At 42.9% G+C, this 22205-nt stretch overlaps 1 protein-coding gene across 8 annotated transcripts in view; it reads right to left on the bottom strand.

Annotated features, from left to right (window-relative positions):
- Nucleotides 1-22205, bottom strand: part of CCDC60 (coiled-coil domain containing 60) — a 281662-nt gene that overhangs the window by 144312 nt on the left and 115145 nt on the right. Inside the window, exon 2 of one of the 8 annotated variants that reach the window (XM_025267615.3) lies at nucleotides 11481-11772. The exons of the other annotated variants lie outside the window; for them this stretch is intronic. Coding sequence (XP_025123400.1) covers nucleotides 11481-11534 — 54 coding nt within the window. The 5' untranslated portion in view covers nucleotides 11535-11772. The remainder of the gene's footprint in view (nucleotides 1-11480; nucleotides 11773-22205) is intronic. 8 annotated transcript variants of the gene reach the window in all.

Below are 22205 nucleotides of genomic sequence, written 5' to 3'. Positions count from 1 at the left end.
AATGTATTACTTTTCACCTGCCTTCCGTCTCCACTGGGTTTTCTGTTATGCCCCAGGGCCTGCCTCAATCTTTCCTCATTTACTCCTGGTCATCCTAGAGTCTTACCTTGAATGCTTTTCAAAGGAGCTTTTCCTGAAGCCCTGGAGTCAACTAGGTGTTCTTACTGTTTGCTCCTAGGACAGCCTGTGTGTGCCTTTCTGCAATACTCATTATGCTTGAAATTACTTGTCCAACACTCACTTCCTCCTCTGGTCTGAAGTTTACACAAGGGTAGGGACTGAGCTCTGTGCATCAGTTATAAAACACACCACAAATTACTCATAGCATTTCAGATTTGAAAAAGGAAGAAAAACTGGAACCAATCCAAGTATCCACCAACAAACGAATGGATAAACTCTGACATATTCCTCTGAGGGAAAAGAATTCAGTGATAAAAGGAGCAAACCACTGGTGTACCCAACAACATGGAGGAGTCTGAAAAACTGAATGAAAGAAACCAGAGATGGAAGAGTATATACTGTATGGTTTAATTTACAGGAAATTTGAAGGCAGGAGAAACTTATCTACAGTGATACAAAGTAGACCAGTGGTTGCCTGGGGCTGAGGGTGGGAGGGAGGCACTGAATTCAAAGGCCAGGAGAGAAGTCTGGGAGACGACTGAACTAGTCTTAGTCTACTGGAGTCTTGATTACGGGGGTATGCACACGTGTCAAATCTCATTCAACTATAAACTTAAAATGTTTGTATTTTGTTGCATGTAAATTATACCCCAAAAGTTGATTAAAAATTAACTAAATTTAAAAAAAGCAAAAACAATTATAAAAGGAAGGAAATAATGAATGAGCAAACAAAACAAAAAAAAAAAAAAGAAGAAGAAGAAGAAGAAGAAAGAAAGAAGGGAAGTAAGTTTCCTAGCTTGAATTCTCCACAAGCTGGAGCTAGACTTCTAAGTAGGATGTGGCAGTTAGTGAAAACTCATTGTTCTCATCGGGTTTAGAAAGATAAATTACAAAAATAATATTTCAAAGACACTGAAAAGCTATGGAAATAAAAGTCTAGGTGAAAATTCCAGAGAGAGAAATGTCCTTCATAGAAATTATGAAAGCCGAAAGACCATGAAGTGACATTTTTAAAGTGCTAAAAACGAAAACAACCATATAATAAACTTGTTTACAAAATAGAAACAGACTCACCCTGCCCACCCATATTCTATACAATAAATAATCCCATCTATACAATAAAAAACATCCTTCAAAAATGACAGCAAAATGCAGACATTACAGACACACAGAAGCTGAGGCAGTTTGCCAGGAGCAGTCACGCATGGTCAGAAACACTAAGCAAGTCTGCGGCCAGGCTATGGGAATATGATCCCAGATGGAAATAGGGACCCACAGAAAGAATAGAGAGATCTGAAAGAGTAAAGATGCATTCACATTGGTAGAAAATTGACTGCTTAAAGCAAAATTAATAACTGTTTTGTGGCCTTAAAATAAATATAGAAAAAAGCAACAACTAATAAAAAGCATTCATAAGTTTGGTTTTGCTAAATTTAAGAACTTATGCTAGCACAGTTTACAACAGCCAAGATATGGAAGCAACCTACATGTCCATCAACAGATGAAGGGATAAAGAAGGTGTGGTACGTGTACACACACACACACACACACACACACACACACACACACACACACAATGGAATACTGTGCTGTGCTGAGTCACTCAGTCATGTCCGACTTCTTGCAACCCCATGGACTGTAGCCCTCATCTGTCCATGAGGATTCTCCAGGCATGAAGACTGGCGTGGGTTGCCATGCCCTCCTCCAGGGAATCTTCCCAACCCAGGGATCAAACCCAGGTTTCGCACACTGCAGGCAGATTCTTTACCAGCTGAACTACCAGGGAAGCCCCCAATGGAATACTACTCAGTATGAAAAAGACTGAAATAATGCCATGTGCAGCAACATGGACTAGAGATTATTATACTAAGTGAAAAAAGTCAGAAAGAGAAAGACAAATGCCATATGATATCACCTAATATGTGCAATTGAACATATGATACAAATAAACTTATTTACAAAATAGAAACAGACTCACAGACATGAAAAGCAAACTTACGGTTACCAAAGGGGGAAAAAGAAAGGAGGGAGGGATAAAATTAGGAATTTGGGATTAGCAGATACAAAGTACTTTTTATAAAAGAGATAAACAACAAGGTCTCACTGCATAGCACAGGAAACTATATTCAATATCCTGCAACAAACCTTAATGGAAATGAATATGACGAAGAACTTATATATATTTATAAAACTGAATCAGTTTACTGTATACCAAAAACACACATTGCAAATCAACTAGACTTCAACTCAAAAAATAACCGAAAAATAACAGCACCGAAAAGAACTTCTTCTTATCAAAAAGCACCATTAAAGGAGTCAAAGGGGCTTCGCAGGTGGTGCAGTGATAAAGAATCTGTCTGCCAACGCAGGAGGTAAGAAACTCGTGTTCAATCTCTAGGTTGGGAAGATCCCCTGGAGCAGGAAATGGCAACACACTCCAGGATTCTTGACTGGAGAATCCCATGGACAGAGGAGCCTGGCAGGCTACAGTCCATGGAGTCTATAGAGTTGGACATGACTGAGTGACTGACCATGCACACAAAGGAGTCAAAAGAGCCTGGATGAATATACACATGTGACAAAGGCCTCATATATAGAATATATAGAGAGTTCTTACAAATCGATAATAAAAAGGCAAATAAATCAGTTTAAAAAAAGACAGGAGACTGAAACAGATACTTCACAAAGGAAGAAATCAAATGACCAATCAACATTTGAAAAGATGCCCAAGAGCATTGTTCATCAGAGAACTAGAAATTAAAGCCACAGTGAATCATCACTGTGCATCCACTAGAACGGCTGCAACTGAAAAGACTAAGTTTTCATGAGGACGTGGAGCAACCAGAACTCCCATCCATGGCCAACAATGTGGAATGCTGGCAGCTTCTGATAAAATGAAACATACTGCTGTTTTATGACCCGGCAACCCCTAAGAGAATTTAGTGTACATGTATATTCACACAAAAGATATAAAAGAATGTCCAAATAACTTTAATAGACTTTAATAGACTATCATGATAGTCCCAAGCTGAAAACACTGGATGTCCATCAAAGGGTAACGCATGTACCAGTAGATTATATATTCAAACAATGAAATACTACCCACTAATAAAAAAGAATAAGGTAAGCTGCACAGGTGTGAAAGTGAAAGTTGCTCTGTCGTGTTCAGCTCTTTGTGACCCCATGGACTATACAGTCCATGGAATTCTCCAGGCCAGAATGCTGGAGAGGGTAGCCTTTCCCTTCTCCAGGGGATCTTCCTGACCCAGGAATCAAACCGGGGTCTCCTGCATTGCAGGCAGAAGCCCTGCACAGGCGTAATGGCGAGCAAAAGAGGTCACAGAACAGTACACACTCAATGACTCCACTATATGAAGTTCAAGAATGGGCAGACTAGTGAAGAGAAGTGAAAGGTGCTCAGTCGTGTCCGACTCTTTGCAACCTCATGGATTACAGAGGCCACGGAATTCTCCAGGCCAGAACACTGGAGTGGGTAACCTTTCCCTTCTCCAGGGGATGAAAAAAGTTGTAACAGCGGTTATTTCTGGCCTGAGGGCACACAGTATTGATTACGAAGAAACTTTAGAGAATCTTGTTCGATGACAAGGATGTCCTGCATATCGACTAAGGGGTGATTATACAGATTATATCTATATATAAAATTTAATTGAGCTGTAATTTAAGATTAAAACAGTTTGTGTGCACAGTTCTACTGCAACTAAAAAAACAAAACAAAATAAAACACTAAGAAAAAAGACCCCTTTTGCTCTTTCTCATACTTCCTAGGGTCAACCTCAATGCCTTTCTTAAAACAAACATAGATAAATAGGCAGATAGACAGACACAGATATATAGACATTTAAATAATTATAATTCTGGTTATTGTTCATATATGTTTGCCCAGGACCATCTCGATTTATACATGTTGTGCCAGTGTAAATAATTACAGTACCCCCTTTCACCCTGATAAGTATCCATTGTGGACGATAAATTACATGACCACACTCATTATACTGTACATAAAACAATCATTTAACCCTTCCCCCAAAGTATACATAACAGTCAGGTTTCTGTGTCTATACATATGGATGGACCTTATTTTTTATGGCTACATAATATTCTATAGGATGCACGTATCAGGTTGGCCAAAAAGTTCATTCAGGTCTTTCTGTAACATCTTATGGAAAAACCCAAACAAATTTTTTGGCCAACCCAATACATGATGTTATTTGACTCTGCTGCTGATGAAGATTTTAGGCTGTCTAGTTTTGAAAATTACAGGATTAATGCTGTTCCTCAGTGTGTGTGGTTCAGGTGTGGCTGACTTTGGTTCTCTGGGTTCCAGGGGTGGGCAATACCCAAGTGGATAACTCAGGATGGTTCATTTAAAAAAGAAAAGCCTTTTTCCTGCTATTATGAAACCAGAGGAACTTCAGCCTGGAGCTGCTAATGGCCATTCTGACACTCAGTGGAGACTTTTTGCCTTAGGATGGAACAACCACAGATGAAAACAGGAACAATGAACATAGTCAGGCAGATTCCCAGTGACTTTACTAAGCTCCTGAATACTGCTGTAACTAAAGCCACATCCCCTAGAGTCTTCTATAATGTGACCCACTAATTCCTTTTTTTGTCTTTTTCTTTTTCTCTTGTATGAGTTTGTTTCTGTCAATAGAAATTGAAAGATTTCTAACAAATTATAACTGTGATAAGCATCTGTCTATCTATCAACCTCCCCTTCATGGATTACAGCTTTGCTGTGGTAAAGGGGTTTGGGTAATTCAATGAAGCTATGAGCCAAGCTGTACAGGGCCACCCAAGACAGATGGGCCTAGTGAAGAGTTCTGACAAAATGTGGTCCACTAGAGGAGGAAATGGGAAACCACTCCAGTATTATTGCCTGGAAAACCCCATGGACAGTATGAAAAGACAAAAAATGTGACACTGGAAGATGAGTCCCCCAGGTCGTAAAATGTCCAATATGCTACTGGGGAAAAGTGGAGGGCAATTACTAATAGCTCCAGAAAGAATGAAGTGGCTGAACCAAAGTGGAAATGATGCTCAGCTGTAGATGTGTCTGGTGGTGAAAGCAAAGTCCAATGCTGTAAAGAAATTGCACAGGAACCCAGAATGTTAGGTTTATGAACCAAGGTAAGTTGCATGTGGTTAAGCACGAGGTGGCAAGAGTGAACATTAACATTTTAGGAATCAGTGAACTAAAATGCATGGGAATGGGCAAATTTGATTCAGATAACCATTATATCTACTACTGTGGGCAAGAATCTGTTAGAAGAAAGGGAGTAGCCTTCATAGTCAACTGAAGAGTATACAATGCAGTACTTGTGTGCAATCTCAAAAATGACAGAATGATCTCAGTTCATTTCCAAGGCAAATCATTCAACATCACAGTAATCCAAGTCTATGTCCCAACCACTGATGCTGAAGAATCTGAAGTTGTTTCATTCTATGAAAACCTACAAGACCTTCTAGAACTAACACCAAAAAGAAAAAAAAAAGCTATCCTTTTCATCATAGGGGACTGGAATGCAAAAGTAGGAAGTCAAGAGATACATGGAGAAATAGGCAAGTTGGTCATGGAGTACAAAATGAAGCAGGGCAAAGGCTAACAGAGTTCTGTCAAGAGAACACACTGGTCATAGCAAACACCTTCTCCCAACAACACAAGAGATGACTCTCCACATGGACATCATCAGATGGTCAACACCTAAATCAGATTGATTATGTTCTTTGCAGCTAGAGATGGAGAAGTTCTATACAGTCAGCAAAAACAAGATCTGGAGCTGACTGTGGCTCACATCATCAGCTCCTTATTGCAAAATTCAGGCATACATTGAATAAAGTAGGGAAAACTGATAGGCAATTCAGGTATGACCAAAATCAAATCCCTTATGATTATACAGTGGAGGTGATAAATAGATTCAAGGGATTAGATCTAGAAGATGGAGTGCCTAAATAATTATGGAAAGAGGTTGGTAACACTGAACAGGAGACAGTGACCAAAACCACTCCCAAGAAAAAGAAATGCAAGGCGGCAAAGTGGTGATCTGAGGAGGTTTTACAAATAGCTGAGGAAAGAAGCATATTAAAAAGACAGCATTTAAAAAGCATATTAAAAAGCAGAGACATTACTTTGCCAAAAAAGGTCCATCTAGTCAAAGCTATGGTTTTTCCAGTAGTCATGTATGGATATGAGTTCAGTTCAGTTCAGTTGCTCAGTCATGTCTGACTCTTTATGACCCCAAAAACTGCAGTTCACCAGGCCTCCCTGTCCATCGCCAACTCCCAAAGTTTACTCAAACACATGTCTATTGAGTCTGTGATGCCATCCAACCATCTCATCCTCTGTTGTTACCCTCTCCTCCTGCCTTCAATCTTTCCCAGAATCAGGGCCTTTACCAATGAGTCAGTTCTTCGCATCAGGTAGCCAAAGTATTGGAGTTTCAGCTTCAGTATCAGTCCTTCCAATGAATATTCAGGACTGATTTCCTTTAGGATGGACTGGTTCGATCTCCTTGCAGTCCAAGGGACTCTCAAGAGTCTTCTCCAACACCACAGTTCAACAGCATCAATTCTTCAGCGCTCAGCTTTCTTTATAGTTCAACTCTCACATCCATACATGACTACTGGAAAAACCATAGCTTTGACCAGATGGACCTTTATTGGCAAAGTAATGTCTCTGCTTTTGAATATGCTGTCTAGGTTGGTCATAACTTTCCTTCCAAGGAGTAAGCGTCCTTTAATTTCCTGGCTGCAGTCACCATCTGCAGTGATTTTGGAGCCCCCAAAAATAAAGTCTGTCACTATTTCCATTGTCTCCCCATCTATCTGCCATGAAGTGATGGGACCCGATGCCATGATCTTAGTTTTCTGAATGTTGAGTTTTAATCCAACTTTTTCACTCTCCTCTTTCACTTTCATCAAGAGGCTCTTTAGTTCTTCTTCGCTTTCTGCCTAAGTGTGGTGCTACCTGCATATCTGAGGATGGATGTGAGAGTTGGACTGTAAAGAAAGCTGAGCGCCTAAACTGATGCTTTTGAACTGTGGTGTTGGGGAAGACTCTTGAGAGTCCCTTGGACTTCAAGGAGATCCAACCAGTCAATCCTGAAGGAGATCAGTTCTGAATATTCATTGGAAGGACTGATGTTTAAGCTGGAACTCCAATACTTGGGTTACCTGATGCGAAGAACTGACTCATTGGAAAAGACCCTGATGCTGGGAAAGACTGAAGGCAGGAGGAGAAGACGACAGAAGATGAAATGGTTGGATGGCATCACCGACTCGATGGACATGAGTTTGAGCAAGCTCCAGGAGTTGGTGAAGGACAGGGAAGCCTGACATGCTGCAATCCATGGGGTTGCAAAGAGTCAGACATGACTGAGCGACTGAACTGAGCAAAGAAGAGAAGCAAAAGGCAAGGGAGAAAGGGGAAAATATACCCAACTGAATGCAGAGTTCCAGAGAATAGCAGGGGGAGATATGAAGGTCTTCTTAAATGAACAATGCAAAGAAGTAGAAGAAAATAATAGAATGGGAAAGACTAGATATGTCTTCAAGAAAACTGGATCTATCAAGGGAACATTTCATGCAGGATGGGCACAATAAAGGACAGAAACAGTATGGACCTAACAGAAGCAGAAGAGATTTTAACAAGGTGACAAGAACACACAGAACTGTACAAAAATGGTCTTAATGGCTCAGATAACCACGATGGTGTGGTCATTCATGTACAGCCAGACATCCTGGAGTGTGAGGTCAAGTGGGCCTTAGGAAGCATAAAGTTAGTGGAGGTGATGGAATTCCAGCTGAGCTATTTCAAATCCTAAAAGATGATGCTATTAAAGTGCTGCACTCACTATGCCAGCAAATTTGGAAAACTCAGCAGTGGCCACAGGACTGGAAATCAATTTTCATTCCAATCCCAAAGAAGGGCAATGCCAAAGAATGTTCAAACTACCATTAAGATTGCACTCATTTCACATGTTCCCAAAGTTATGTTCAAAATTCTTCAAGCTAGGCCTCAGCAATATGTGAAGAGAGAAATTCCAGATGTAAAAGCTGAGTTTGGAAAAGGCAGAGGAACCAGATATCAAATTGTCAACATTCACTGGATCATGGAGAAAGCAAGGGAATTCCAGAAAAACATCTACTTCTGCTTCACTGACTCCACTAAAGCTTTTGACTGTGTGGATCATGACAAACTGTGGAAAATTCTCAAAGAGATGGAAATACCATACCACCTTACCCATCTCCTGGGAAACAAAGCTGTATGTGGGTCAAGAAGCAACAGTTAGAACAGAACATGGAGCAAATGACTGGTTCAAAATTGGGAAAGGAGTATGACAAGGCTGTATATCATCACCCGCTTATTTAACTGCTATGCAGAGCACATCATGCGAAATGCTGGGCTGGAAGACTCACAAGCTGGGTTCAAGATTGCCAGGGAGAAATATCAACAACCTCAGATATGCAGATGATATCACTCTAATAGTACCACCTCATGAAGAGGAACTACAGCCTTTTGATGAGGTGAAAGAAGAGAGTGAAAAAGCTAGCTTGAAACTCAACATTCACAAAACTAAGATCACAGCATCTGGTCCCATCAAGTCACAGCAAATAGAAGGGGTAAAAAGTGTAAACAGTGATAGGTTTTATTTTTGTGGGCTTCAAAATCACTGTAGATAGTGACTGCAGCCATGAAATTAAAAGATGCTTGCTCCCTGGGAAGAACGTTATGACAAACCTAGACAACATATTAAAAAGTAGAGACATCACTTTGCTGACAAAGGTTCATGTAGTCAAAGCTATGGTTTTTCCAGTAGCCATGCACAGATGTGAGAGTTGGACTGTAAAGAAGGATGAACACCTACGAATTGATGCTGTTGAATTGTGGTGCTGGAGAAGACTCTTTAAAGTCCCTTGGACAGCAAGGAGATCAAACCAGTCAATTCTAAAGGAAATCAACCCTGAATATTCATTGGAAGGACTAATGCTGAAGCTCCAATACTTTGGCCACTTGATGCAAAGAGCAGACTCATGGAAAAGACCCTGATGCTGAAAACACGGAAGGCAAAAGGAGGAGGAGGAGGCAGAGGATGAGATGGTTAGATAACATCACCAACTCAATGGACAGTAATTTGAGCAAACTCCAAGAGACAGTAGAGGACAGAGGAGCCTGGTGTGCTGTAGTCCATGGGGTCACAAGAGTTGGATACAACTTAGTGATTCATCAACAACAACATCTACCCACCTACTTTTCTATCTTCAAGAATGTGTGTGTGTGTGTGTGTGTATTCAAGAACATTTGTTCCCCAAAAGACGTACAAAAAACATTCATAACAGCATTTTTGTAATAATTCCATTCCCTTCTCCCTCCGAAACTACAGAACCCAAAAGTCCTTCAGTGGGTAAATGGATAAATAAATTGTAGTATATTCACACATAAGAACATGATACAGCAGCAGTGAGAATGAGCAAATGACAATTACACATGAAAACATATATGAATCTAATAGACAAATGAAGCCAGATCCCAAAATGTATGTACTATATGATTTCATTTACATATACTGAAAAACAGGCGAAACATACTGATGGTTACAGACGTCAGGAAGATGATTACCACTGTGGGGGTCAGGGAGCTTGGGGGATTCTGGTAATGTTTTACATCTTGATTTTGGTGAAGAAGAAGAATGGATCTTTTCACCATGTAAAAACTCAGCAAACTGTACACATATCTATATACATTTCTATGTATACTTCAAGAAAAAATTTTTAAAGCATTTGAGTGAGAATAAAATGATTTAGAAAAAAAAATCTAATAGTGCAAAAGGCTTCAGAACACACAGGTGAATGTGAGAAATTGCAAAACTGGTCCTGATGCAAGGTATTTCAGTGGTGAGAGGCCAGTTTTCAGGCCTCTGGTATAAACCCAAAGTGTATTTCTCATTTGTATTTCCCAAAATTTAACCTCCATTACAGACACAGGAGTCCACTGAAAAACAGACAAGGAATCAACAAAGGAGAAAATCCTGAAGGAAACTTTGGGGAAAGGTGACCACAGTGTATGTACCTGAAAGTTGGTATTGTATTGGGAAGGAAGAGAATTCTCATCACATTCCTCACTAGACTTTAAACAGAAATGTTCCAAAGATTTGGTGAAAGAGTGATATGCCCTCATGGCCAAGGTCTCTAGAAAGAAACGTGGTGCTAGGTGGGCAAGGCTAGAAAATGAAATTTTGAATGAAATGAAGGAAATGGATATGAATGAACTAAATGGATATGAATTAACAACTATGAATGAAATAAAAATGAATAACTAGGCATAGTTCAAATAATAAAGCAATGGGTGCAGTACCTAATGGAGAAGGCAATGGCACCCCACTCCAGTACTCTTGCCTGGAAAATCCCATGGGCTGTGAAGCCTGGTAGGCTGCAGTCCATGGGTCGCTGAGAGTTGGACATGACTGAGTGACTTCACTTTCACTTTTCACTTTCATGCACTGGAGAAGGAAATGGCAACCCACTCCAGTGTTCTTGCCTGGAGAATCCCAGGGACGGGGGAGCCTGGTGGGCTGCCAGATGTCTATGGGGTCGCACAGAGTTGGACACGACTGAAGCGACTTAGCAGCAGCAGCAGTACCTAAGGAAAGCTAGACTTCCACAGAGCTTCAGTGTACTAAGGTATTCAAAAGGATTTCACCAAAGATGGCAAGGAGACCATATCCCCAGAAGTAGCCTTCTAGAATTAACAGAAAACCTACAGGCAAGGAGTGGAAATTTTTTAAAATACCACAAACAACAATTTTTTTTTTTTTTTTTTGGTGTTATTTTGGCCATGTCGCATGGCTTGTAGGATCTTAGTTCCCTGACCAGGGATCAAACCCATGCTCTCAACAGTGAAAGTGTGGAGTCCTAACCACTGGACTGCCAGGGAATTCCAGCAACACATTTTAAATAGGATTTGTGTTGTTCAGAGCAAGTAGATGTACAAGGAGATAACAGGTCCTCTCTTTGCAGAAGATGCTGGATGAATTCAGTCAACACACATTTATCACTTGTCTTCCATGAGGCCGGCACGTAATAGGTGTGCTGCAAACGGTGGCTGTATGTACTGAACACAAAGATTAATGATGGTCCCTTGTCGATGGCCCTCTCTGTTAGTGGTGGTGCAGACCTGTGAGCAGGTGCGTGATGAGGGCTATGACCGTGGCACCCCACACAACTGAGGAGAAAAGAGGCAAGGGAGGGAGTCAGAGGAAGCTTGCTGAGTGGAAGAACTGCCTGACAGCAACTAGGAAGAGAGTGTAGAGGATCAGACCATGTCTGAGTTCGGCACCTACCTCTGGCCAGCCCTCTCTCAGAGGGAGACTCCTGGGGACTATCTTTATCCCCATTTTGCACTTGAGAAAACTGAGGCTTGGAATGGAAGGTGGTGATGTGCCTCAGGACATACAGCTGGGAAACAGCAGAACCACGGCTCATCCGACAGAACACGCTACCATCTCATTCTCCAGCTGGGGGCAGAAAGCTGCCGAAACGCCCTTCAAGGTTTCTCAAAGACTCGGATTCTGGGTGACGAGTCCCCGTCTTCCGAGTTTCTGGGAAATGCGCTGGTCTGGGTTATACTGTCTCCTGAACACAAGAGAGGAATGCTTTGGCTTTGGTTCCAGTGCTCTGACGTCTACCTCTCCTTGAATACAAAGCCCAAGTCTGAGTGCCTCGTGACCCTGGCAGAATCGGCGGCAGCCGCCGCTGGTGTGTTCACGATCTGCACACAGCTGTGCCATTTCTGCCTTGAACCCGCTGAGCCTTTGTGGCATCTACTCTTTTTTTTTTTTTTTTTAATTCATTTGGGGCCAATAATATGCTTTGTTGAGAACCATGCTTTGTAAAATGAAAAAATTAGCTGCAATAACATTGTGTGGTCTATATTAATGAGTTGTAACTCGATATCAAGTTCATTATCAAAACAAACCCTTCATTTGCCTGAAAGGCTTATGGCTCTACCTCTAGCTGAAAAAGCAAGCCTCCCTTTGTGAAGGCAGGAAAAACAAACCTTCAGAAAGTGGCCATTTGTGCTGAAAATGCCCCCGACACACCCTTCACAGAAACTGCATGAATTGTGGTCCTGTCATTTACGGCTGGAGACACCCTTGTGCTCTTTTGCTTTGGGCTTAAAACATTACCTGGACTGCTCCGCTCTGCTATCAATCTTACCTAACGATCTATTTACCTAAAGTACACAATCACAGACCAGCCTCCCATTACAGTCTAGGGCAGATGAAAGAACATTAATGAAACCAAGAGCCTGCAGGACTGGATGGCTTGGCAGTTGGTCTGAACCACTCCCTGCCCTCGGTGTCAAAGTGGCCAGGCTGTCCTGGGGTTTTTTTTTCCTTTTTCTCTTTTTCAACAGATGAAATTGCTATAATAATTAAAGGAGCTAAAAGGAAGCACGGAGGAGCTAGCAAATACTGTTAGGTTTCAGGATGCAAAGGGGAGAGGGGTGGGGAGAGAGAGCAGAGAGGAAGAGGGGAGGAGGGTGGAGGGAGGACGAAGCGAGAGGAGACAGACACTTTACGCACAGCCTCCAAATCTGTGGTGAAGCGAAAACTGCTCTCTGTGGACTGTGACATTTTTTGATTCTCCCTGAATCAGGGCTGGGTGCTTAGAGGGCGTCTGACTTCTGACCAACCTCCTCACCCACTTCATTAAGGGCCCTACCACGGGCTAAATTCAGGTCCTTTAGGTGCCAGAAGGGGCTCTCTTCCTTCACAGGCAGGCGAGGTCTAGTTTCAAGTCAATTTGCAGTAGGACCAGGTTCTAACAATAAAAAGGAAGAAAAGGGGCCCCTTTATTTTGCGAGGAACTGAGAGGTGGCTGCATATGAAGTGACTTCTGTGGACATCGTGACATCCCCCCGCCTGCCCTGCCCCAGGATGCTCCCATAATGTCTGATGAGCTCAGAAGGACTTCCGCAATGGGGAGGGTACGGGCTGGGGGAGCACAGTTCGGACCTAAATTTGGGGGCTTGAAAGTGAAGCCAAGTCTCCATCTCAGCAAATAAAAGAGTAGCAGCTCTGGGCCCCATGCAGAGAGGGGAAAACAAAATGGGACTTTGGAGCCAGACTGGTCTGGTTTTGAGCCTCAGTTTTCTCAGCTATAAAATGAAAGGGACAACACCTTCATCATGGGGTTGTCATAAAGTCTCAAGTAAGACAAATTTACAAATATAAATCACCTGGTACATTCTGAATCCTCAGTAAATGGTAGGATAACAAGTAAAATAGGTTGCAGGACAGTACAAAGTGTCCTTGTATGGATCCAAGACGCCAGACATCAGACTCCAAAAGAAGGTCAGAAAGACCACCTGGAAGGCATTTTCGAGATAGTGGTAGGAGCACATAGGACTCTCCATTTGTATCCCCACGCTGAGAATATAAAAACAGAGAGTGGAGAGGGAAAGAGACTTGTGCAGTGACTTGACAGCAGCTGCTGGGACGCTTTGAATAGTGAACCCAAAGGGAGGAGGCAGCTGCATCCTTCAGCTCAAATCAAATGAGAGACCAGATGCTGTGATGCTCAAGAGCATAAAATGTGACCCCTGCAGGTGGGGGCTGGCGAGCTGGTCTCTGATACCCTCGGGGAAAACCCAGAGGACAGAAGCAGGCTGGGTCGTGCTTCTGGGGCAGGGCGGCAAGATGGAGGGTAGCTCTCTTAGCCTCTGTTTCCTCACCTGCAAAGTGTGGTAAATATTGCCTACCTCTCAGTGTTGTAGAGTGAATGGAATTGGTCAGTTCATCAGAGAGGAGAAGCAGATAGCATAAGATCACAGAGCAGGAGAGCAACAGTGGAACCAGGACTCAGACCCTGGAATGATCTGTGGCCCAGGTGCTAAGGCAATCAATCCTGACAAGGGTTTGTCTGGCCAGACTAGGAAGCTCAAGAATTAATCCTTTTACTGAGACAATTTAAATCCCAAGCCCTGGAGCTGCACAAAAAAGGGAACAAGCAGGGTTATTTGTTGGTTTGAGGCAGGGAGGGAAAAGGTGAGAAGACTGGTCAGGGTTAAAGAATCATCAGGCTGCCCATGCTAGCTCCCATGGACCCATGGAATGCTCCTCCACATCCACCATGTTCATTTCCTACGAGAATGCCAGGTTCATGTTCTCAGATTCCCTGGTATCCGTCTGCTTCCTGAGTTTTGAGAGAACTTTTTAAGAAGGTCTAAAAATACCAGAGAAGCAGTTTGATTAGCAGAGGATGGGATCAGCCAATAAGCAAGAGCAACACAGGGGACAACCATGTGCTAATTGCCGCTTGGGCATTTGCTTCAAGGGCCCTTGGAAACAATACATTTTAGTCATGTTACCCTTTTGGCTGCCATTTCCTGAATGTATAAAAAATGATCGGCACGAGAGTCATCATCTCTGGAAATGTCAGTATTTAAATGTTTTAATGCTTGATATTTTGGGGAGCCAATGGCTTCAACCCCTAAGTGGAAACATGAAGAGAGAGCATTCAGTGAGCACCTATTATCTGCCAGGGGCTTTCCTTAGTATTATCTCATTGATCCTCCCAACAACCCTCCAAAGCCAGAGTTGTTATTATTTCTGTATGTGAGACAAAGTTACTGAGACACGGAGAGCAACTTGCCCCCAGTCATACACATAGCAAATGTTAGAATGTCATCTCTCTTTATGGGGCACCCAGTATGTGCTGGGGATGTACTGGGTGCATAAAACATATACAGCCTTTTTCTAAGTGAAATTTACAGTTACCCTGGGGGATGTGATGCCTCGCTTGCCATGTAGAGCTATCCTTGGTCCTGAGAATACAGACTATTCTCATACTGAACTTAAATCCTGCACCAGGCACTGTGCTAGGCTCTGGGGATAGACTTGTGAGCAAGGCAGGGTCCTTTCCCTTCAATGAGCTCGAAGTCTACTGGTGGGACCAGACAAAATTAACAGGCAATTATGATGTGGGGTTATTTTTTCCTTTTGGTAGAAAATAAAAAATTCAGCAGGTCAGAGCTTGGATTTAGACTAAATCCATTTAACTAGATATTTATCCAAATTATTCAAATCAATTAAACTGTTTACAATGATCAACATCTCAGCCACACACACTCCAGAACCTCATTCCCCATTAGCTGGGCCTGTCTTCCTTGCCGTTTTATCTAGCAGGTCTTGACAGTGTACTGACCCAGCATCAAAATAGGCCTTTCTTAGAAATGCGACTCTAATTAGAAATGGCTGATAAACCTTCATTGAAATGAGCATTATTTAGAAAGATGCATCTAAGCCACAAACGGGTTCCCCCCACCCTCGCTCCTCCTTGTCCCCAGCTGTGCGTCTCTTCCAGAAAAGCTCACTGGTGTATTTTAGCAAGAGCTCAAGAAAATGCAAATATCCTTGTCTGTGGTCACGGGGCACAGTCACATTCTTGTTTACATCACCTACAGCTAAAATTGGCACTTTCCTTTTTCTGCTGGAGACTTCCTGAATATACTCTAAAAATGCAACTGACAGATGCTCCTTTTAGAGAGATACTCGTCTACTGCTCCTTCTTACTGCAGGCAGCCAGGCTGATCTTAAGCTGATCTTAAGAGCATAGAATTTCTCTAGTTAGTTGGTCCTGGATTCAAATCCTATCACCTACGTGTCTGGGTATCTCTAGGCAAGTCACAAAATCTCTCCAAGCCTCAGTTTTCTTATCTCTACAAACAGGGGTAATGATAGCATTTGCCCCATGGGACTGAAGAGCTAACTTTAATAAAATATGCAGAACACAGTAGTGGCATAAGAGATGCTCAATAAGTGGCAGCCATTATTTGCTCTCTGGAGTCACATAGCAAGGAGGATACCCCCAGACTGTGAGGTTAGGGTTCTTGGTTCTGCATATGAATATGAAGAAACTAAAGAGGTGAAGTGATTTGCCCAAGGTCATACAGCTATGTAGCAAGAGAGCTCATATTCCAATCAGATCAGATCATATTCCAAACTGACCTCCTAATTCCCAGCAAGGGCCACACCCATTCCACCACTGTTTGGAACCCTGGAAACATCTTGCTGTGGAAAACTACAGTTTCTTGTGGGGAGGAAGGGAAGGGGAGAAAGTTCTACAAGGAGGAAGAAGATGGAAGGTACAGCACCTTTGAAACCCACTGTGATTTCCAAGTAGACCAAGTAATGAAGGATAGAGCTAGAAAAGCCGGCGAAGACTTGATCATGCAGAGCCTTTTAAATCTTATTAAAGATAATCATCTTCATTTTGAGGGCCATTAATTGTTTTAACCAGGGAAATGACAATATCACACTTGTAATGAAAGAGAATGGGGTGAAAGAAGGTCAGACTGAAGGTAAAGGGGGCAGTTGGGAGGCTGGTGGAATAGTTCAGGCTAGAGATGGAGATGAAGGCATCCTGGATCAGGTAGTGACCTTGGGGAAGAAGGCAGTGTCCAGAGTGCCTGTCCGGAGGCAGCTGATTGAACATAAGAGATGACGAAGAGGGAGAAAGCAAAGATGAAGCTCAGGTTTCTGCCTGAACAACTGGGTATATAACGGCATCATTTATTTAAATGGGGAATGTACCATTCAGCTGGGGAAAGGTACTCAGGACTTGGGTGGTCCTGCACTGCCATGGTTCTCAACCCAATGACTTTGGTCCCCAGAGGACATTTGGTAATATCAACGCATTTGTGGTTGTCACAATTGGCATCTAGTGGCTAGAGACCAGGGGTGCTGCTCAACATCCTACAATGCACAGGGCAGCCCATCGGCCCCAAATGTCAACAGAGTCAAGGTTGAGAAACCCTGTTCTGCTGAAATTCATAGTCTTAAAGAAAGTAAAACATTAGAACTTTTCAGTTATTGAAAGATTTAATGGGAACTCATGGAGCTAAATCCTCCCTAATTTGAAAACCCCCCAGGATAGAAACTTGGGTAACTTCGTGTGTGGAAGAGAAGAGCATGGAAAGATTTGCCTGCCGGAGCTCTGTGGAACAGCCTTTTGTCCAACAGGGCATCAAGAAAGAACCTGTTCCTTGGGGGAGCATGGCAACAAACTCTGCTTCACCCTGATGCATTAGAAAATAAGAAAATCCAGCCACGATTCAGTGTCTTGTATCACCCCAAGTCCACATCCAGCCAACAGCAGGTCAGATGGCTTCACTGCACCTTTCTTCCCATGATAGAACTTGCTTCTATCTCCAACTCTAATATATTTTTCACCTTTCTTTTTGACTTATTTGCCATTTTGATTCATGGTTATTTATGCATTTTCTCTCCAACAGAATTGTGGATTTCTTGAGAGAAGCCCCCAAGTCTGATTCATATTAATGCATCCAAAACACCTGTCATATGTATTTAATAGACATCTCAGAGGGTCAGATTGACCCTGTACCAGGCTGCTGCTGCTGCTAAGTCATGTCAGTCGTGTCCCACTCTGTGCGACCCCATAGACAGCAGCCCACCAGGCTCCCCCGTCCCTGGGAGTCTCCAGGCAAGAACACTGGAGTGGGTTGCCATTTCCTTCTCCAATGCACGAAAGTGAAAAGTGAAAGTGAAGTCGCTCAGTCCTGTCCGACTCTTAGCGACCCCATGGACTGTAGCCTACCAGGCTCCTCCGTCCATGAGATTTCCCAGGCAAGAGTCCTGGAGTGGGGTGCCATTGCCTTCTCCGCTGTACCAGGCTACAATGGGGCATTACTTCCCATTCTTTCTGCCACTGAGTTGCAGCCAGCCATGGACCCCTTGAAGCCCCTGACAACCTGTTCCAGAAATCATCCCAACTGTATAATCTTCCCACTTAGTGAAATCCAGAAATCCCAAAGCACTTCCACACTTGCAGGCAGATCTCAAAAAAGAGCTAACTTTTGAGTTATTAAATACAACTTCCGATTGCATAAATTCCAACTTAGACAGAAATACATCAGATCAAAATTGAGCCTGCAAGAAATTTTTTCAGCAGAGTTTGAAAACAGGAATTCAGAAGGGAAAATGCCACCATCTCATGATAGAAGGTATCCCATTACTGGTGATTGTGATTTTGAATTTAACTGTCAGAAAGATCTCTGAGAAAAATATGTTGATTTGTTCAGTCCAAGAAAGGTTTAATTGGCTTCTGTCAGATTTTATGTAAGTGCTACTTGCCACTGAACCCCACGTGGATTCTGCAGCTTTTGAACTGAGCAGATGACGGCTGAGTCTTTAGAGGCTGCAGGAATGCTGACAAGGGGTCAAGGACAGGTCTCTTTCTATGGTTGTGCAAAGGCTTGTCTAACCAGAGATTGATTCTTTAAGCGCCTCCCCCCCCACCCACTCTCCAAATGACGAAAACAGAAGGGAGTCAAAGGAATAAAGATAGTCCACTATCTTGGATCTCTTTTCATCTGACTCCCTATATTTTTCAGTTTCTGGAAGGTCGTTCCATGTGATTGTCTTTTTCACTTCTAGGTATCCTCAACACCTAGAATTACACTTAGCACATATCTGGAGCTCAGTAAATAGTAGTGAATGAATGTTTTGCTTGGTGACTTCCCCCTTATCCTGACCCCCTCAGCCCTTCAGTGGATTCTGCGCTGTTTTTTAAAGTACCACTCTGGACAAAGGCCCTTGACATCCCTAAACAGTTGTGGTACAGGCTAAGAGCTGTCTCTCTCTCTTTTTTTTTCAGGTTACTGTATTTCTTGGGACCCCCAATATCTGAGTTTTTGTGAAGTCATTTGTGCTAGTTATTGCTGATCAGTCAACCTGACCCCCATCTCCAATACTTTCACCTCTCTCTTGCTCCTGCTTTTCCACACTCAGGATAGACACACACTTTCCCAGCCATTCTTTTTTTTTTTTTTTTTCCCCCACCCTCAGCCATTCTTGCAAGACAGGAGACAGTACCCTAGCAGATGAGACATAAGAGGAAACACGCTGGGAATTTTCCTGGAAAGTCTTTGTTTGCCTCATTAGAAAGACAAAAATAGTTCTTACCCTCCATTTTATTCTCTTTCTATTGGAATATGAATGTAATGGGTGGAGATGAGGTAGCCATTCTATGACCATGAAGGAAAAGGACCTGCCAGTCTTAACATTAACAAGTTCCTCCTTGAACCAATGCCAGTGGGCATATACCTCCAGACTTCTCACATAAGAAAAATAAATTCACATTTGTTTAGGTCACTGCTTTTGAGTTTTTTCTCTTACTTGCAGCCAAGAATGATCCTAATTGATACATAAGGTTTTCTTTTTTTTAAAACCGTTTCTGTCTCTCCATAGGATTCAAACATGAGTAATGAGACTGGGCTGAAAGTTAAAACCAAGGGATTTAAATCATGCTTAAGGGCACTGGCACTCCCTTTCCTACAACTAGGATTTTTAACTGGGTCATGCATTTCTGCCATCAGGATGAACTCTCTCCTGCAAGGCATCTCATCCTTCACAAAATTATGCTGTTGTTGTTGCTGTTCAGTCAGTAAGTTGTGTCCAACTCTTTGTGACCCCATGGACTGCAGCATATCAGGCTTCCCCATCCTCCGCTATCTCCCAGAGCTTGCTCAAGTTCATGTCCATTGAGTTGGCGATGCTATCTAACCATTTCATCCTCTGCTGCCCTCTTCTCTCCTTGCCTTCAATCCTTCCCAGCATCGGGGTCTTTTCCAATGAGTTGGCTCCTCACATCAGATGGCCAAAGTGTTGAAGCTTTAGCATGAGTCCTTTCAGTGAATATTCAGGGCTGATTTCCTTTAGGACTGGCTTGATCGCCATAAAAATATACTCTCACACAAGTTCTTTAAAATATCTCTAGGCCTGCTTCTTCCCTTCTACCCTTAAACTGGGACTTGGCATCACTAATGATGGATCCCAGTCTGCGACTTTACAGTTAATGCTCAGCTTCCTTCAGGCTTCACATCTGGGCTATCTTCAAAACAGTGATGGAGGCACACGCGCCCAGTGATGGAGGCACACGCGCCCAGTGATGGAGGCACACGCGCCCAGTCCGAGAAGACAAAGGAGCATGAGTCACAATGACAACTGTCATCCCCTGCTAAGGAGTTCACTGTGTACTGAGTGCCACGCTCAGTATTTCAGACGCATTATTTTATTTAATCCTTTCAAAAGATCTACATGGTAGACCCATTATTATTCAGGCCATTTCACAGAACCTCACATTAGGGTCAAAGAGCACATTCGAGCCCACCTTGTCTGATTTCAAAGGCAGAGAACTTACCCTGTCACTAAGCTTGCATCATATCAACTAGACTCTGATGTGTTTCTTCTACTGCTCCCCTCCCATCCCCACCCTCACCTCTCCGTGCTCAGCAGCTGCTTCTTCACAGATGAGACAAAGAACTCACTTCATTTTGTCCAGCATAAAGAAAGTGCCTATCGTTCTTCCCATGTCAGAAGGTAATGAACACATGCCTTCCCGGCACCCTGATTTATCACGGAGGGAGCCAACTGTCACGTGGGTCTGCGATTAGACACAGCCATATTCGCTGAGGCAAACATCACCAGTCCAGAGCTTCAGGGCAGAAAGAAAACAAAACAAAGCAACAACTCGAATTCTGCAACTGTCTCCATGCAGTAACAATGGAGCCAGAAGAATCCCTTGGGGAGAAAAAAGGACTCGTTGCTATCTTCCTGGCCTAAAAGTCATGAGTGATGATAAAAATGAAGGTGCAGCTGGCTGGGATTTTTTAGAACTGAATCTCAAGTGGTCTTCAGATCTCTCATTTATTTTATTTTTCAGGGTAATCACTGATTCAGGAAAGGGGGTGTAGTCTCCGTGATTAGAGACTAGAGAAATTACCCAGTGCTGAGCCCACTTCGAACAAAGACCAGTGACTCACCACGTTACCACTTCAGGCCACAATTTCTCTTATCTGAACAAAGAGGAAAATCGCTTCATGTTTGTGGTGGAAATGTATTATGTTGGAGTCAAGGTTTCTCTTGTTGGAGGAAACCCGTGCTTGTTTGATTCCAGATAGCCCGACTGGATGGTGGGCTGAACTTCTGAGAGCTGCCCTGGGCAACTCCATTCTCACCGTTGGGGGGATGGTAGTGGGTGTGGGACGGTGATGCTCAGGCCAAGGTCTTCTCCTTAGATGGGACTGTATATAGCTTGCCTCCATCTCCCTGAATCTGCCAACTTACCTCTCAGCAGAGAACTAGACCCTGGGGCTCTTCAAGCCTCAGTCTATTCAGGTGCAAAGTGGGGGTGGGGGGTGGAGGGGTTGTAATAACTACATCTCTATCAGAGAGTCAATTAAAAGATTAAGCAACAGTGTCATAATGGCTAACATTTCCTAGTATTTACTCTGCACCAGGCCCTGTTTTAAGAGCTTTACCCATATTAATTCATCTAATCCCCACAAAACCCTATGAGACTGGAACATTTTTAGCTGGATTTCCTCTATTCTAAGATGTGCATTTTCTTTCCTCTTTTCAGCATCTCTGAAACTGGGGTACTTCTTATAATTGAAAGTAGGGCATAATTTAGTCAGTAGTTTTGTTTCTTGTTGGCACACGCAGAAAATGGTGATGCCTCTTGAAATGAAAGATGCCTTAGATCAAATACAAGGTGCCCATTTCACAGAGGAGGAAACTGAGGCACAGAGAGGCACTGATTTGTTCAAGGACCCACAACATAGTTGAGTGTCAGAGTTGGGGTCCGAACCCATATTGTTTGCTGAAGAATCTGCTCTTTTAATCACAAAGCTAGAATTCCCTGAAGCACCCAGTCTAGCTCAGCTCCTGCCTGTTTCAGTGTCTGCCCAAACTAAGGATGCTTCTTACCCTCTGCCACCCAGAGACAGAGCTTCTATAAAGGATTCCATGCCTTTATATAGTTTTTGCCAAATGCCATCCCTACATTTCCATTCTAGAACATGGAGAAGGTGTCTGAAGTGCCCTCCTCTGTTTCAGTCTCTTCCAAATAAGAAAATGTGGACCCGTGGTAATCTACATATGCTCTGCTCCCTCCCTCCCCCATGGCTAATCCCATTAAACTTCTCTTTTGCTTCCTTGAGAAACAAAGGGACAAGGGACAAGGAACTTCTTAAACAGATT

Source organism: Bubalus bubalis, chromosome 17 (assembly GCF_019923935.1).
Source record: "Bubalus bubalis isolate 160015118507 breed Murrah chromosome 17, NDDB_SH_1, whole genome shotgun sequence".
Taxonomy (NCBI): domain Eukaryota; kingdom Metazoa; phylum Chordata; class Mammalia; order Artiodactyla; family Bovidae; genus Bubalus; species Bubalus bubalis.
Note: the sequence above shows the minus strand (reverse complement) of the source record. Positions and strands in the feature narration are given on the sequence as shown.